Source organism: Hypanus sabinus, chromosome 17, assembly GCF_030144855.1.
Source record: "Hypanus sabinus isolate sHypSab1 chromosome 17, sHypSab1.hap1, whole genome shotgun sequence".
NCBI lineage: Eukaryota > Metazoa > Chordata > Chondrichthyes > Myliobatiformes > Dasyatidae > Hypanus > Hypanus sabinus.
Genome location: NC_082722.1, coordinates 50871106 through 50886756, shown reverse-complemented (window position 1 = coordinate 50886756; position 15651 = coordinate 50871106). Strand labels below are relative to the sequence as shown.

At 39.2% G+C, this 15651-nt stretch overlaps 1 protein-coding gene across 1 annotated transcript; it reads right to left on the bottom strand.

The window, feature by feature from the left end:
* Positions 1-6996: 6996 nt before the first annotated feature.
* sult5a1 (sulfotransferase family 5A, member 1) lies at positions 6997-15435 on the bottom strand. The gene is made up of 6 exons (XM_059993485.1): positions 15283-15435; positions 13681-13889; positions 11553-11679; positions 9633-9727; positions 8527-8707; positions 6997-8438 (listed from the first exon to the last, which is right to left on the bottom strand). Exons 1-6 carry the CDS (start codon positions 15419-15421, stop codon positions 8326-8328), a joined length of 864 nt encoding a protein of 287 aa, XP_059849468.1. The 5' UTR covers positions 15422-15435; the 3' UTR covers positions 6997-8325.
* Between the last annotated feature and the right edge of the window lie 216 nt (positions 15436-15651).

Here is a 15651-nt window from a genome sequence, read left to right as displayed (position 1 = left end):
ATCTTTTTAGCAAGAAACTGTATAAACAAAGAACTGAAGTTGAAGTTTTATATGTGAGCTGTACATAGGTAACTATTACCATTTCATTGAAACTGAAATTAAAGAATGTCTAGTTCTACTGGTGGAAATTTGTTTTGGCTTGATCTTTTACTTTGATATAACTTGTGCAGGAACTAATATAATAATTAATATGGTAGAATTATTTATTAAGTAATGTTGATTTATATTTCAATATTTTGATCTTCAAAGTTGCCAAATTAATGATTTTGTGCTTCATAGTTTCCTAATATACAAATAGTGACTATTTCCATTGTCAGAAAAAAAATCAAATTGTTGTTAAGTTTAGGGGGAAAAAAGTTATTCTTAGATTATTAAGGTTTCATGCTAGGATAGTCTAATGAAGAGAAATTGATTTGCCTTACTTTTAGATGAAATTAGTTCCTGATGCTCACTTACATTGGACTTGGAACACAAATCATAATTAAGTAGCAAGTGATTTGGGACTCTCTATGTCCAAAGGGAAAATTGGAGAGGGCAAGAGTCTTTAGAGGGGACTATTCTGCAATATGTAATTAAGTTTCCTGCTGAGACATGAAATTAATTATACCAAAGTGGCTGCTAATATTTATCATGACAATGCCATCGTTTTATAAATGTCGGTAACTTATGTTTTCATTAGCTAAGCTAATGACTCTTATTTCAACCTATTTCTTTTGCTTTCTATACTGATTTGTGCTGATGGAGAACCTGGCCATCTCTGCTGTTATTCTAACTGTGCATTAAAAGGTTACTGAAGGAACCCAAGCCTGTTATGATTTAGGACACCTGGTTAGAACTGTCCATTGGGTGGTTTTGTTGAGTTAAGATCAAAGACGGTAAACCTTAAGCATTCTATACTTTTGATTTTGCAACATAGAAATCTTGCAGTTTGCTTTTTGTTTGATAGTCTCACCAGTATTAAAATGGTATAATTTTACTCCTGGCCGGCTTCAATCATGCAGATTGGGTAGATGGAAATTTTTGATCTCGAAACCAAACTTTTGCTATCATCATGGGTTAAAAGCCTTTTAACATCAGAACATCCTGTATGCCAAGGCAAATATACAATTAAGGCTAGTTTGTTTTTGGTGAAAGTTGATAATCGAAGCAGGAGACCTGATAAATGATATTCTTCAGATGAGATTGAATGAACAAATATTATAAAGAATTTTAGTAGAAAGTTTGCATTTTTTATAAATTTTTTAGTATGTAGTAATTTTGGAAATCAGTATGTATGCTTGTTAAATCAGTTTTATTTACAAAAAAACTGGTGACATTTGTAAAAATTTAGATTAACTTTTTCAATATCTTTGTAGCAAAATATTTCAGTTCTTGAGATTTCAGTGCTTTGCTCTGTTTGTAAAAGTGTTCAACGTTAAGTTTGGATCAGTCGATTAAGGGATGATTGGCTGCTGGAACACATGCTGCAGCTTCCTGGCGAGGAATAGGCTCGTGTCATGTTTAAGATCATATTTAATGGTGAAATTTTGGCAGGAGCATGTAAAAGGAAGTTGCAGTCAGTACGCAATTAGCTAATTTATCAGTGGAAGATCGTGGAATGATTTCAATATTCTTGCTTTTGTGGGGCACTAGCTAGTTGGTTAGCACTTGGGTACAGTATTATATGATGCTGCTATTTGTGTTTTGTGTAGTATATTTACTTGTGTCAGTGTGTAGCTTTCTTAGGTTTTGTATGTAAGTATCAGTAACCTAATGTTAAACAATGTTGACTTGAATACTGTCATTTTTGTGGTGATGAACCTAAATTAATATATTTCAAAATAAAGCTATGATGCCTTAGAGTGTGCTCGTCATTTCTTAAACCCTTCCTCTGCTAATTGCTTGTCTTGACACAGTCAATGAGATGCACAGGCAGAAGCTGGCCCTTCTAAAATCCCTTTTACCAACTCTTGGTAGCAATCTTTTGTGCAATGGCATTTCAAGAACTTGTCCAAATAGACCTAGTGGCCACTTTATTAGGTAAGTTGTATACCTGCTCGTTAATGCAAATATTTAATCAGTCAATCATGTGACATCAACTCAATGCATAAAAGCATGCAATCATGGTCAAGAGGCTCAGTTGTTATTCAGACCAAGCATCAGAAAGGGGAAGGAATATGATCCAAGTGGCTTTGAACATGGAATGATTATTATTGTTAGAATTTGCTGATCTGTGATTTTCGCACACAGTAGTTTCTGGGGTTTACAGACAATGGTGTGGAAAAACAGAAACATCTGGTAAGTGGCAACTCTGTGGGCGAACACGCCTTGTTAATGTGGGAGGTCAGATGAGAACGGCCAAATTAATTCAAGCTGACAAGAAGGCAACAGTGACTCAAATAATCACATGTTACATCAGTGGTGTGCAGAAGAATGTCTCTGAATGCACAGCATGTCAAACCTTGGAGTGGACAGGCTACAGCAGCAGGAGTCCACAAACATACACTCAATGGGCACTTTATTAGGTACAGGAGTTAACTAATAAAGAGCCCCTGGGTGTCTATTCCAATGTTGAGTCTCTGCGTCCTCCACTCCAAGTAGTGTATTCCAGATTACAATTATACTGTAGGTAATAAAACTCTTCTTAGGATCCCCTCAAAACTTTATATTAGTTTGAGCCATCATATTTCAGTTCAGACCTGAACTCTTTAACATCAATATAGTTAAATGAATTCTGCTGAACAAACTTTCAAACCAAATGCTCTTCAAGTTATGGATATCCTGTACAACTGACCAAGTTTTTTTATCAAGTGATTTATATCTGACATTGGTAATGTCAGCGAAATTGGAATTGTGAAGCTACATTTTTCTCTTCATCCTTTTGGTGTGATCACTGAGTCATCATGGATGGAAGATTGAAACTTGGACCTTTCTATATCACTAAGCATATGTATGCAATCATGCACAAATTGCATGATCCTATAAATTATTTTATAATCACTTATGCATAAAATGGTTATGTATTGATACACTGTCTATGGCTTTGCTGATTCAAGTGGTTAATCAAATCTTCAGTTATGTGGGAGCTCACAGCTCCTGAATTGTGATTATGATTGCCTCAGTAGATACCTATTTACAGAGGCTTGATGGCTTTGGCTAAATGTAATTTTTCACAATATTGGTAAAAATAAAACTTGTAACTAATAGAATAACTTGCTTGACTTCAATTCTGGGGTTAAATGCACAGTAGAATTCCTTGGAGAATGTTGAGACTGTTGCAGTAGTCACTTGTGGAGAAGATACTCTTAGACTCCTATTAGTTTGAAATTCCAGGCTTTTGACCTAGTGATAATAGATTTTCGAATGGGAACAGTGTACAGTTTGGAGGGAAGCTTTGGTGAAGATGGTAGGAGGTGCCAATGAAATGCCAATAACTATGGTGGCATTGGAGATGCAAATAGAGTGTTTCTTCATGTTGCCAGTTGCATCTTGTAGATAATGGGAAGGAGTTGAGTTGTGTGCACCAGAATTCTTGCCTATAAAAGCAAGTGAGAGCCCACTATATTTGTAGCTGATCTAGTTACATTTATAGTCACGAATCTCCAGCATCTTGTGTCCACATGATAGACACAAGGGTCTATCCGTTTAATATCATTCAATATCAAGGGGATTTTGTTAGATGATTTTTGTTGGGATAAGTTTTGCACTTGGAACATAGTCATAAAGTTGTACTGTGTAGACCTCTTTGGTCCACTGTGTCTGTACAGACCATCATGCCAATCTGTAGTATTATTATTGAGGTGCAGTACAGTATAAGCCTTTCTGGCCCTTCAAGCCATGCCACCCAGCAGCTCCTGATTCACCCCACCTGATCACAGGACAGTTTACATTGACCAAATAACCTAGTAACTGAAATGTCTTTGGACTGTGAGAGGAAACTGGAATACCTGGAGAAAGCCCATGGATTCCACGGGGAGGATGTACAGACTCCCTACAGAACGATGTGGAATTGAACTCTGAACTCTGTCCTGATTTGTAATAGTGTTGTGCTAACCATGATGCTATGGTGGTGCCATCCATTTGCCCACATAAATGTCATATCTCTCCATTCAAGTACTTGTTTAGGTGCCCCTTCTAAAAGAAGACATGAGGTTGCTGTAGCAGACAAGGTGAAGGTGAATCGTAAGGGTTTCTACAAATATATGCAGAGCAAAAGGATAGGAATGGGAAAAATTGGTCCTCTAGAAGATCAGAGTGATAATCTATATGTGGAGCCGAAAGAGGTGGGGGAGATCTAATGAGCTTGGCATCAGTAGTGGGAAATTTATTGCAGGGTATTCTAAGGGAGTGGATATACAGGTATATGGATAGACAGGGCTTGATTAGGGATAGTCAATATGGCTTAGTGGTGACAAGTCGTACCTAACCAATCTTATGGAGTTTTTCAAAGAAGTTACCAGAAATGTTGATGAAGGCATGGCTGTGAATATTGTCTGTATGAACTTTAACAAATCCTTTGACCAAGTCCTGCATGGGAGGTTGGTCAGGAAGATTCAGTTACTTGACATTCAGCATTAGGTCGTAAATTGGATTAGACATTGGCTTTGTGGAAGAAGCTTGAGAGTGGTCGTAGATGGTTGCTTCTCTGACTGGAGGCCTGTGACTAGTGGTGTGTTGCAGGGGTAAGTGCTGGGTCCATTGTTGTTTGTCATCTATATCAATGACCTAGATGTTAATGTGGTTAACTGGATCAGCAAATATGCGGATAACACGAAGACTGGGAACTGTCGTGAACATTGTAAAGATTATCAGAGGTTGCAGTGGAATCTGGACCAGCTTGCAAAATGGGCTGAAAAGTGGCAGATGGAATTTAATGCAAATGTGAGGTATTGCACTTTGGGAGGACCACCCAGGGTAGGTCTTGCATGATGAGCAGTAGGAAGCAGGGGAACAGGGATCTTAGAGTACAGATCTATAATTCATTGCGAGTTGCATCATAAAGAAAGCTTTTGGCTCATTGCCCTTCATAAATGAATGTATTTACTCCAGGAGTCAGGGTGTTATGTTGAGATTGTATAAGATGCTGATGAGGCCTAATTTGGAATATTGTGTTCAATTTTGGTCACCTACCTACAGGAAAGATGTAAACAAGATTGAAGGAGTGCAGAGAAAATTTACAAGTATGTTGCCAGGTCTTGAAGACCTGAGTTGTAGGGAAAGGTTGAACTGTTTGGGACTTTATTCCCTGAAACGTAGAAGATTGGAGGGAGATTTGATAGAAATTGAGGATATAGATAGGGTAATTGCAAGTAAGCTTTTGTCCCACTGAGGTTGGCGGAGATAGAACTAGAGGTCATGGATTAAGGTGAAAGGTTAATTTTCTAAGGGGAACATGAGGGGGAACCTCTTCACCCAGAGGGTGCTGAGATCGTGGAATGAGGTGCCAGCGCATGTGGTGGATGTAAGGTTGATTTCGGTATTTAAGAGAAATGTGGATGGATGAGAGGGGTATGGAGGCTATGGTCTGGGTGCAGGTTGGTGGGGTTAGGCAGATTAATGGTTTAGTACATACTGGCTGGGCCAAAGGGCTTGGTTCTGTGCTGTAGTGTTCTATGATCCTATATACCTTAAATCCTCTTTTAAACCTCCTTGTTCTATGCTCTCTAGATATAATTTTTTTAGCGTGTCGCACCAGACAGTCAGCTATTCTTGTCTGGCACATGATGTCAGGATTGGTCTCCTTTCAGATTAACCAGGTCATGGTATGAACATTCCTGACTTGACCCTTGTGTTTTTGTTTAACGAGGCCGAGTGGCTAGCTCAACCCGGCACAGATGGAAAGCGTGCTCGGGGGTGGCCCAACTTGGATTTGAACCCAGGAGCCTTCACTCCGGAGTTTGGCACTGATGCCATTGTGCCACCAGCCGGTTTTAAATAACCCTTCCGTGAGAAACAAAGTCAGACTATTTGTGTCACGTAATTTTTTTGCAGATCTATCATGTCACCTCTTATTGCAGTTTGCCGCAGGGAAAACAGACCTAGACTATCAAATTACTTCTGATAACTCAATCCCTCCAATCCAGGCAATGTTCTTGTGAATCTCTCCTGTACCTTGCCTGGCTTAATCACATCCATCCTAAAGAGTGGTGACCCAAACTAAACACCAATGTGCTGTGTGGCTAATCAATATTTTGTGCATTGTAGTATGAAGTCCCAACTCTTATACTCATTGCTATTATACATGATTATTGTTCATGATTGCTATTTGTAATTTGTCAAGCCATGTTTGAATGTTATTTGCATCTCATAGCTGTTGGGATATAAGGCACAGAAACTGCTATGTTACCCTGTGTAGTAATTTAGGCCTTAAGTAATCAATACAGCAATCAATAGTCCCCCTATATAAGGTGGGGGCTATTCTGATTAGCTGCTTGTGACAAATGGTGTTCCACACAGTTCAGTACTGGGACCACTTCTTTTCGTGTTTATATACCAATGATTTGGATGATAGATTTGATGGCTTTGTGGCCAAGTTTGCAGAAGATACAAAGATGGGTAGAGATTCAGGTAGTGTTGAGGAAGCTGGAAGTCTGCAGAAAGACTTAGACATTGAGAGAATGGGCAAAGAAGTGGCAGATGAAATATAGTGTAGGGAAGTATGATCATGCACTTTGGTAGAAGGGATAATGGTGTAGACTATTTTCTAAATGGGGGAAAATTACTAAAATCAGATGTGCAAATGGACTTGAGAGTTCTTGTGCAGGATTCCCTAAAGATTCAGTTACAGGAAGAGTTGGTGGTAAGGAAGGCAAATGCAATGTTAGTGTTCATTTCAAGAAGACTACTATACAAGAGCAAAGATGTGATGTTGAAGCCTTATAAGGCATTGGTCAGACCACACAGACAGTTTTCAGGAGTTTTAAGACCCTTATCTAAGAAAAAATGCGCTGGCATTGGAGAGGGACCTGCGGAGGATCATGAGAATAATTTTGGAAATAAAAGGGTTTGAAGGTTCAAAGTTTATTATCAAAGTATGTATACAATACACAACACTGAGATTAGTCTTTGCCAGAAAGCCATGAAATGAATAAAAACCATGGAAGTCATTCAAAGAGAAACATCAACACCAACCACCCCACACACAAAAACAAATGGCAACACAATCATTAAACCACCCCATCCCCTCCCACAACAAAAACTAACAAAATGCAACAATACATCAATCTCTGAACCCCCCCCCCCACACACAAAAAACAATGAGAAAGAATGGGCAAAAACATAATATAAAAACCATAAGAATGTAAAAGTCTATCTACAGGCCATAAACACAATAGTCCAATTCATTAACACAGAACCCCTGTAACATCCTCCGACATTATTGGAAGGGTGGTAGACCAAGACTACAGAGGCCTATCACCCCCCCCCCCCCCCCCCCGGGTCCACAACGAGCTGCCATGCAGGCTTCTCCTTGGGAAGCAGAGAGATCCCATCAGTGATCAAAAGGCAGGCCGTTGGTACTGAACCCTTGCTCATTCGGCTCGCTGTTTCAATCTTTCTCAGCGCTTTAATTGGTGATTAATAGAATTGAACATTAGCTTGTACTCTGTTAATGTATGAGGAGTGTTTGATGGATTTGGGCATTTATTTGCTGGAGTTTAAAAGAATGAGGGGTGATCTCATTGAAACCTATCGAATATCAAAAAGCCTAGACAGTGCGAGTGTGGAGAGGATGTTTTCTATAGTGGGTGAGTCTTGGACCAGAAGGCACAGCTTCCGAATAGAGGGACATCCAATTAGAACACAGATAAGAAAGTATTTCTTTAGCCAGTGGGTGGTGAATCTTTGGAATTCTTTGCCATGAATGGCTGTGGAGGCCAAGTCATTGAGTATATTTGAAGCAGAGGTTGATTTGGTCTTGATTAGACAGGGCATCAAAGGTTACGGGGTGAAGGCAGGATTATGGGGTTGAGAAGGACAATAAATCAGTCATAATGGAATAGCAGAGCAAACTCGATAGGCAGAGTGGCCTAATTCTGTTCCTACGTCTCTCTCCACATTCCCATAAACTCCACTGATTCTACCACCCACTGATATAGTAAGGGATGTTTACAGTGACTAGTTAACCTACCCCCTCTCCTTCCGGGATTTGCAGCAAACTGAAGCTCCTAGAGAAGACCCCCATGGTCGTAGGAAGAGCGTGTAAACTCCTCATGCCGTACAACCTTAGGATCGAATGCAGATTTTGGCACTGGGTGGATCAGCCATGTTATATTGAATAGTGGCGTAGGCATAAGAGACGAGGTAGACTACTCCCAAACATATTGACTTGGTTTTCAAAGGCAAGAGCTATAAAGGATAGTTGAACATAATGTTGGAATTGCTCATTTCCTTCTGAAATATTTTCTCAAAAGCTTGTTTCTGTTCATGTGTGAAATGCTCCTTCCAGTCTCCAACTATCCCTAAATGAAACAAGAGAGGAAATCAATCATTATGAGAACAAAAGGACTGAGAGTTTTTTGGATTCTGTGTTCTGGTAATTTCACCAACCTTTCCTCATGAATTTTCCTTTTTCGTGGTTTAATATTTCTATGGGAATAAGTGTGTAGTTGATCATTTTGTTGTCTTTCATGTTTTCGAAAGTGCAGTGCCGTGCAATTGCATCTACTGCATTGGGTAAAAGAGGATGCTCCAAAAAGTTGCACAGTTTTATGACAGATTTTCTCAGATCCTGTAAGAAGTAATAGATGAAAGAAAAATTCAAATGTTTTGTAACAGTTTAAAAAAAAAATGATTTCACATTTACTTTTGTGCACTGCTCTAAACCTTAACCAACTTTGCTCAAATGTTTGGGTTATGTTCCAGAGATATGTAATGTAACATTTCAAGATTATTTTGTTTCAGACTGAAATCTGTATAAATTCTTTTGCCTAACTTTTTCCTTGGTCAAACACAATTAAAAAGTGTTACCTTTTTCTAGAATTAAATATAATAGTGATTATTTCTTGGTAATTTCTTGTCATTCTGTAATTGCGTCTGAGCACAAACTTTCCAGTTTGTGTCAGGGACACTTAACGTGGTGTTATTCATGTCCAAGCCTCTCCTGTGTCTTTGGGTGGGAATGAGAGGGTTTGTTTGGGAGCCTGAACTGAATATTAACACAGGAATACTTACCTTAAGACACTCCACGTAGCCCCAAATTAAGAAACTGCCAACTAATAAGTTACTGGCTTCTACCTCTAAGCCCACACTGCAACTTGTGCTCCATCCTCCAACCTCTTGGCTGCTGAGTCCCAGGACCTACAATGTTGTTTGTGTGTTGATGTTGGTAAGCAATTGCTAGAGGAATGCAGAACTATATTCATTTCCGTAACTGTATTACTACTGCAGATGAGATGTTTGCAAGTTTATTGCACTTCCCTGCATAAATGACTACAGCGGAACTTCCAGTCAAAGAGAGCAACATTATGGAAAATAGCTGTCGGACAATTGAGAACAATTCGGTTAAAAAAAAATTAACATATGAATTTCAATGCTCAAGTTAAGTACTTCAGTTTCAGAGGTCGGAAACCATTTATTCAAATACTGCAAATCTTTAAATTGGTCACATTTTTCACATTTCAAAATAAAAGCCAAATATAATGGGTAATCACTACCTTTTTGAGCTCCTCATAGGTGATAAATAAGAAGTTGAATTCATCCCTGTGACTATGCCATTCTTTGATATGTTCAAACCATGATCCATAATTCACTGAAATAGTGGATCAATAAATTTTTAAAACATCTTGAATCTCCTTGAAGCATTAAAAGCAAATTCTTATTCTTATTTTGATTAATTGACAGCCAAAGTATCATTGAAATCTGCTTTAAATTCCCACCATAGTATTGTTCCCAAAGTACTTTATTTTATTACCAAAATATTAAGTAATCTGAAAACACATTATTTTAAAAATATAGATAGATCCACATTATAGCAAGTTGTGTTTTTGTTTCCTTTGGTTTTATACTTGTTGCAAAGCATAGGTAAACTCTGACGAGAGCAGGGAAATTAGTTAGAAAATGAAATACAATTAAACTTCTTTGAAGTTGCAGAGTGTTTGCTCTGCAAAAACTTTACCAACCAATATTAAGTGATTCTTTTTTTAAAAATGCTAAAGAATATTGAAACTCATATCCCAATTTTGTGGCAATACATGTCTCATTTTATAATGTAGTAAATATACAATATCCTGTGGTGTCCTAAAAGAAATTGAGAAGTAACTTGCATATATTTTTAACCTCAGAAACTCATAAATTTCTGAACCCAACAGTTCTTATGTAACTTTAAATAATTAACATTGTGGCCTATTTTGCAAATTAATATCCCCCAAGCAAGTTTGATTTTTTTTAAAGTTGAAGTGAAACAGATGGCTAAAGTATTAGATAAGCACTTCATCAGAAATGTCCTCTTCTTTCAAAGAATGGAGATTCCTACTTCTACGATTGATGTTACCGCCTCCTGCATCTCCCCCATTTCCCAGGCATCCATTACCTTGCCACTTTATCAGGGATTGAGTTCCTGTTTCCTTACCTATCTCCCCATGAACCTCCATATCCAACACATCATTCTCTGCAGCTTCTGCCATCTTCGACAGGACCTTACCACCAAACGCATTTTTACCTTCTGCCACTCTCCACTTCCAGCAGGTTTTGTTCCCTCTGATTACCTTCTTCATTCATCCCTCACCACTAATCTCCTTGCACATATCCCTGCTAGTGGCAGAAGTGCTACACCTGCCCATTCTCCTGGTCCCTCGACTCCTTTCGGGGTCCCAACAGCCCTTCCAGGTGAGGCAATGCTTCACCTGCAGAGCTGTTGGTATCATCGACTGTGGCCTCCTCTACACTGGTGTATACCTGACGTAGACTGAGAGTCTGCTTTGTCAAGGATCTTGACTCCATCCGCAAAAAAGCAGGATTGCCAGTAGCCAACATTTTAATTCCAATCCCCACTGCCATTCCAGCATGTTGGTCTGTGACATCCTTTCCTGCCACAATGAGGTCACTCTCAGGGCGGAGGAACAACACTTCATATTCTGTCTAAGAGCCCCCAACCTGATGACATGAATATCCATTTCCCTTTATAAATAGCACTGCCAATACAGCATTGCAGTTCTGCATAGTGACAGTTCTGCTCTGTACTAAACTTGAATGTTTTAGTACAAGTGAGCTTACAACGTTCAGTACTTCCCAACTTGTGTGTGTGTGTGTGTGTATATATATATATATATTTGCTATGCAATACATGAAATGTTAATATAAAACGACAACTTCATTAGACTTTGTACACAAAAAATCTAATCCAAATGCTTTTTGATTATTCAAATTTCAAATCCTGCAAAATTATTAACGTGAAATACCATTTCCACAGACAGCCGGAAAATGTACAAATCATCATTATTGGGTAAGACTTGACATGTACTGTGGTTGGGATTGTTTTCTTAAAACACAATTCTCATTAAAAGGTTGAAATGTCTATTTTTGAAATCCCCAAATATTTCTGATCGTTTGCAAACAAATAGGGTAAAAATACATACCTTCTCCGATTAAAAATTTTTCCAGAAATTCCCCGAAAGTCCCAGGCTCGGGTAGAAAGTTTGCAATTTTGTGGAAATAATAATAAGAAACAACTATGTCCTTTGGATTTCTTGCAACATAAATCACCTGCAGAAATGGGGCAAAGTGTTCAGCAAGCAAGAATTATTTTGACATATTGGACAAAGATGTTGACAAAGGATAGTTAGGGTAAATGACCCCTACTACTTTATACATACTGTAGAAGAGAATTAAAAGACATCTATAAGGACTGATCTCTTATTAGCCCCAAAGAAATACAACCTAACGACCTTTGTTTATTAGTTTCCACTTTGTCCACAGTGGCAAATAGTTCACAGATAAACTTGTATTAAGTTACTTTGGAGGTAGTTATAAAAATTAGGAAAAATACAATTGGTCTAGGAAGAATTGTACTTGTGATGTTGGAAAAGTAAAGATATGTTATGTATACCTGGGTGTGGGTGACACTGAAGCTGAGTATCAAAACTGAAGAAATGCTAACATTTCTATCCTGTATTATGATTATAGTGGCATAGAAATTTGTGGTACAGGAAATATCATTCAGTCCAATGGGTCCTTATCAGCTAATACAAATTTCCAATAATGTTTCCATGTTTTTGGACTGAGTTCTGTAGGTTAAACACCCAGTGCTAATCCAATATTCAAATTTTGTCTATAAAATCACATTTTGCTTATTTTATTTAATTCTTGGCTGAAAGATGCCAGAAGTTGAAGATTACCATTGGAATGTGTAGTCCACTTTGTAGCCACAAGAATAACTCTGTTAAATAAAACTTAACTGGAAGTTGGACAGCTCTGTAAATCAGGCGATGTTTAAAGCCTGGTCTTGCCCCTATGTCAGTTACTCTAGGAAGCATTTTCTATTAAAACCAATGCTTGTTTAGAACTGGAAAGGAAGGAGGAAGATACCAGAATAAACAGGAAGGGGGAGGGGAAGGAGGATCAGCTAGAAGGTGATAGGCGAAGCCACAGGGATGGAAATGGTAAAGGTCTGGGGCAAAAAGAATTTGATAAGAGAGGAGAGTGGACAATGGGAGGAAGGGAAGCTCTCTGCTTTGTCCTGAAAACAGATGTCGCGGAGATGAAGGAACGGAGAAGAATGAATGCCATTTTTATAGGAGGCAGGTTGGGAAGAAATGTAGTCAAGATAGCTGTGGGAATCAGTAGGTTTCTAAAAGATGTTAGTAGCCAGTTTGTCACCAGAGATTGAGACAGAGACTGAGAAAGGGGAAAGAGGTGCCAGGAATGGACCAAGTGAATTTAAGAGCAGGGCAGAAGTTGGAGGCTCAGCATGGGTGCATGAAGCAGCACCAATGCAGTCATCAGTGTAGCGCAGGAAGAGTTGGGAGCATTACTAGGAAAGCCTTGGAACCTGGACTGTTCTACGTAGCTAATGAACTTGCAGGCATTGCTCGGGCCCATGCGTGTGCCCATGGCTACCCCTTAAGTTTGGAGAAAGTGCTGCCTGCACCATTTCTGCATTAAATCTATTGAAATGATGGTGAGGCAAGATGATGTGCCTTGGAAAAATGAATTCTCAAATCTAGTCACCAGTTTACTTGCAAAACATTATTTTTCAGCAAAGTTAGTTCAACTGAATACAGCCTCATAACACTTTCCTTCATTTGGCAAAAAGGGTTTCATAGGGCAGAGAGATGGTGGGCGGAATGTGATGTGATGTTTACTGATTTTCCCTGTTTATTTCCTCTGCTGGTTCCTGCTGCCCCTCCCTTATTCTTTATCTGGTTCCACTTATTGCTTGTCTTACTGAGCAGATTCCAGACCCTTGCTTTTGTATCATATGTTCCCCACCTACCCCACCTCCACTGCACTGGCTCTGTTTGCAGATCAGCCCATTCCTTACCTGATTCCACCTACTACCCACCCCACTATCTCTTCATACCAGCCATCTCCCATTCTTAGTCCTGTTGCAGGGCCTTAACCCAAAATGTAGACTCTCCCTTTACATCCACGGATGTTGCTTAACCTGTCAGGTCCCTCCAGCAGTTTGCTTTTTGCTCCAGAGGTCATCATCTGCTGGATCTTGTGCCTATGTGTTACCATGCTTGAAACTGTGAGCTTGCTTACCTTTGCATTGGACTGTTTGAGAGACTTGGCGAGGAAGTGATAGGGAAGGTGAGTGGTGAGAATTCGATGGTCCGATTTGTTCATGAGGACATTCTCACAGTAGTATTGTTCAATCCACGGAGTCCGAAGCCAGTTTGGGATAGTCTTCGCAGGCGTTATGTCCCCATCGCTGTAAATAAGTGTGAGGATCTCTTGCATCCATGTGGTACCTTCAGAAGGATAATTTGGATGAGTTAGTGTGGTATTGCAATGGTGGAGGCTACTGTCCCATCTGATGTACATGGCTGCAAAGCAAATCCATTGCCAAAGTGCTATGAAGAGTTACCATTGGAAAAGGTGATGATTCCAGCTTAATTCCCATTTGTAATTAAACTTAACATTCCGGTTGTATCGCCCATTGTTGTTATTTAGCAGTTTGAAATCTCAGAGAGCAAACAAAGCACTAAGACAGTGCAATGTTTGCATTTGATGTATTCAGTCATATAAGGGCCAGCAACATCTTCCCCTCCTTATCCCTAAGGAAGAACTCTCTCGTTCCACTCCAGTTTATTTCTTTGTCAAAAGCATCTTCCTTTCCCATAAACATCTTCCCAGGAAGAGGCAGGCAATTCACTACTGGTCCTTTTTAACTGCTCCCTGCTCCCTGCCCTCTGTCCGGGGCGTCAAAAGCTCCTTCCAGCAGAAACATGATTTACTTTCGGATAATTGCCTATCTTGCTTTTCTCCTTGCAATTGGGCAGGTAATCTCTAAACTAGGAAGTGTCTGCAGATACTTCTGTCCCTGCTTGCCTGTTAACCTTAATTTTTGTAATGTACACTACACCTCCTATAAGAAGCTAACTTTCATGGCATTTATATCCTGTTTATAAATGCCTATGACAATAACCTTGAACTTCCCTATTTTGCAAAATGCAGCCCCTGCATTTTGTGTTCCAATAAAGTTGAGCATAAGTGAATGTCATCACTTCTATCAATTAGGTATTTTATAGCTTATTGGACTCTACTTAAACCATTTTCTAATGAGAACTACTCCCTCATTGTTTCAGGTAGTGACTGTGGTAAATAATGACCTAGAAATTATTCCATGACTTTCAACCAGATTAAATTACAATGTATCTGTGCCAATACGTAATTTGTTCTATTCTGCTCAGATAAAAAATGCATCCAAAGGCACTCCTCACTAGCTCTATTAGGTTACAATCAGCTTGTTTGCTGTAAACAGAATTATACTTCGGTATGAGTGGTGACTGGACTGAAATTCATGGGAGGGTTAGGAGTGGCATGTGGAATGAGAGCTGAACACAGACACAAGCACATATCCATGTATCCACACACATGACTAGTACTTGTACACACAAACAAGCGACGAGTATGTATATACACGCGCACACGCACACACACAAAATACATAATTGGAAGTGGAAGTACAAAAATGTTCTGGTGAAACACTGACCTAAATAACATACCTGACAATATCCAAGATTATCTTAGTCTCATAAACATATCACATATTTTACCCACGCAATTAATAATGCCAGAGATGTAAGTACTTCAACAGGAATAATAAATGACAATTATAAGAGGTGCCTTATATACTCTTACCTGATTTGGGGTACGTAATGATCACTGTGTCAGTGTCCTGAAACTGGAACTCCTGAGCGTATTGCAAAGACTTCGGTGTGTGCAGATGCCCTGGAAGGTCGATGCCTGAGCTCCGAATTGTCACGTTGAGGTTAGCCATGGCTGATGGTGCTTGCATCAAGTCAACTGCTGCTGAGAGTTCAATGCTGGGGTTTTAATCTATTTGTAACAGGAAATCATTATGCACTTACAACACTCCACCTCCAGGAAGTCTGTGGTTTCCTTGCTCCTACTTCCTTCTAATCCATGTCACTAACTCAAGCTAGAATGACTTCATCTATTTTAAAATCTGCAGAGCCTCAGTTATTTCAGTTTCTTCCTTCTGTAATT

Bases quoted from the DNA above. Each gene is read 5' to 3' on its own strand.
- sult5a1 (XM_059993485.1), bottom strand. From the start codon at position 15,421: ATGGCTAACCTCAACGTGACAATTCGGAGCTCAGGCATCGACCTTCCA. The intron at 13,890-15,282 runs GTAAGAGTATAT...ATCCTTCTGAAG, and splicing joins CATTACGTACCCCAAATCAG to GTACCACATGGATGCAAGAG. The intron at 8,708-9,632 runs GTAGTGATTACC...TACTTCTTACAG, and splicing joins CCTATGAGGAGCTCAAAAAG to GATCTGAGAAAATCTGTCAT.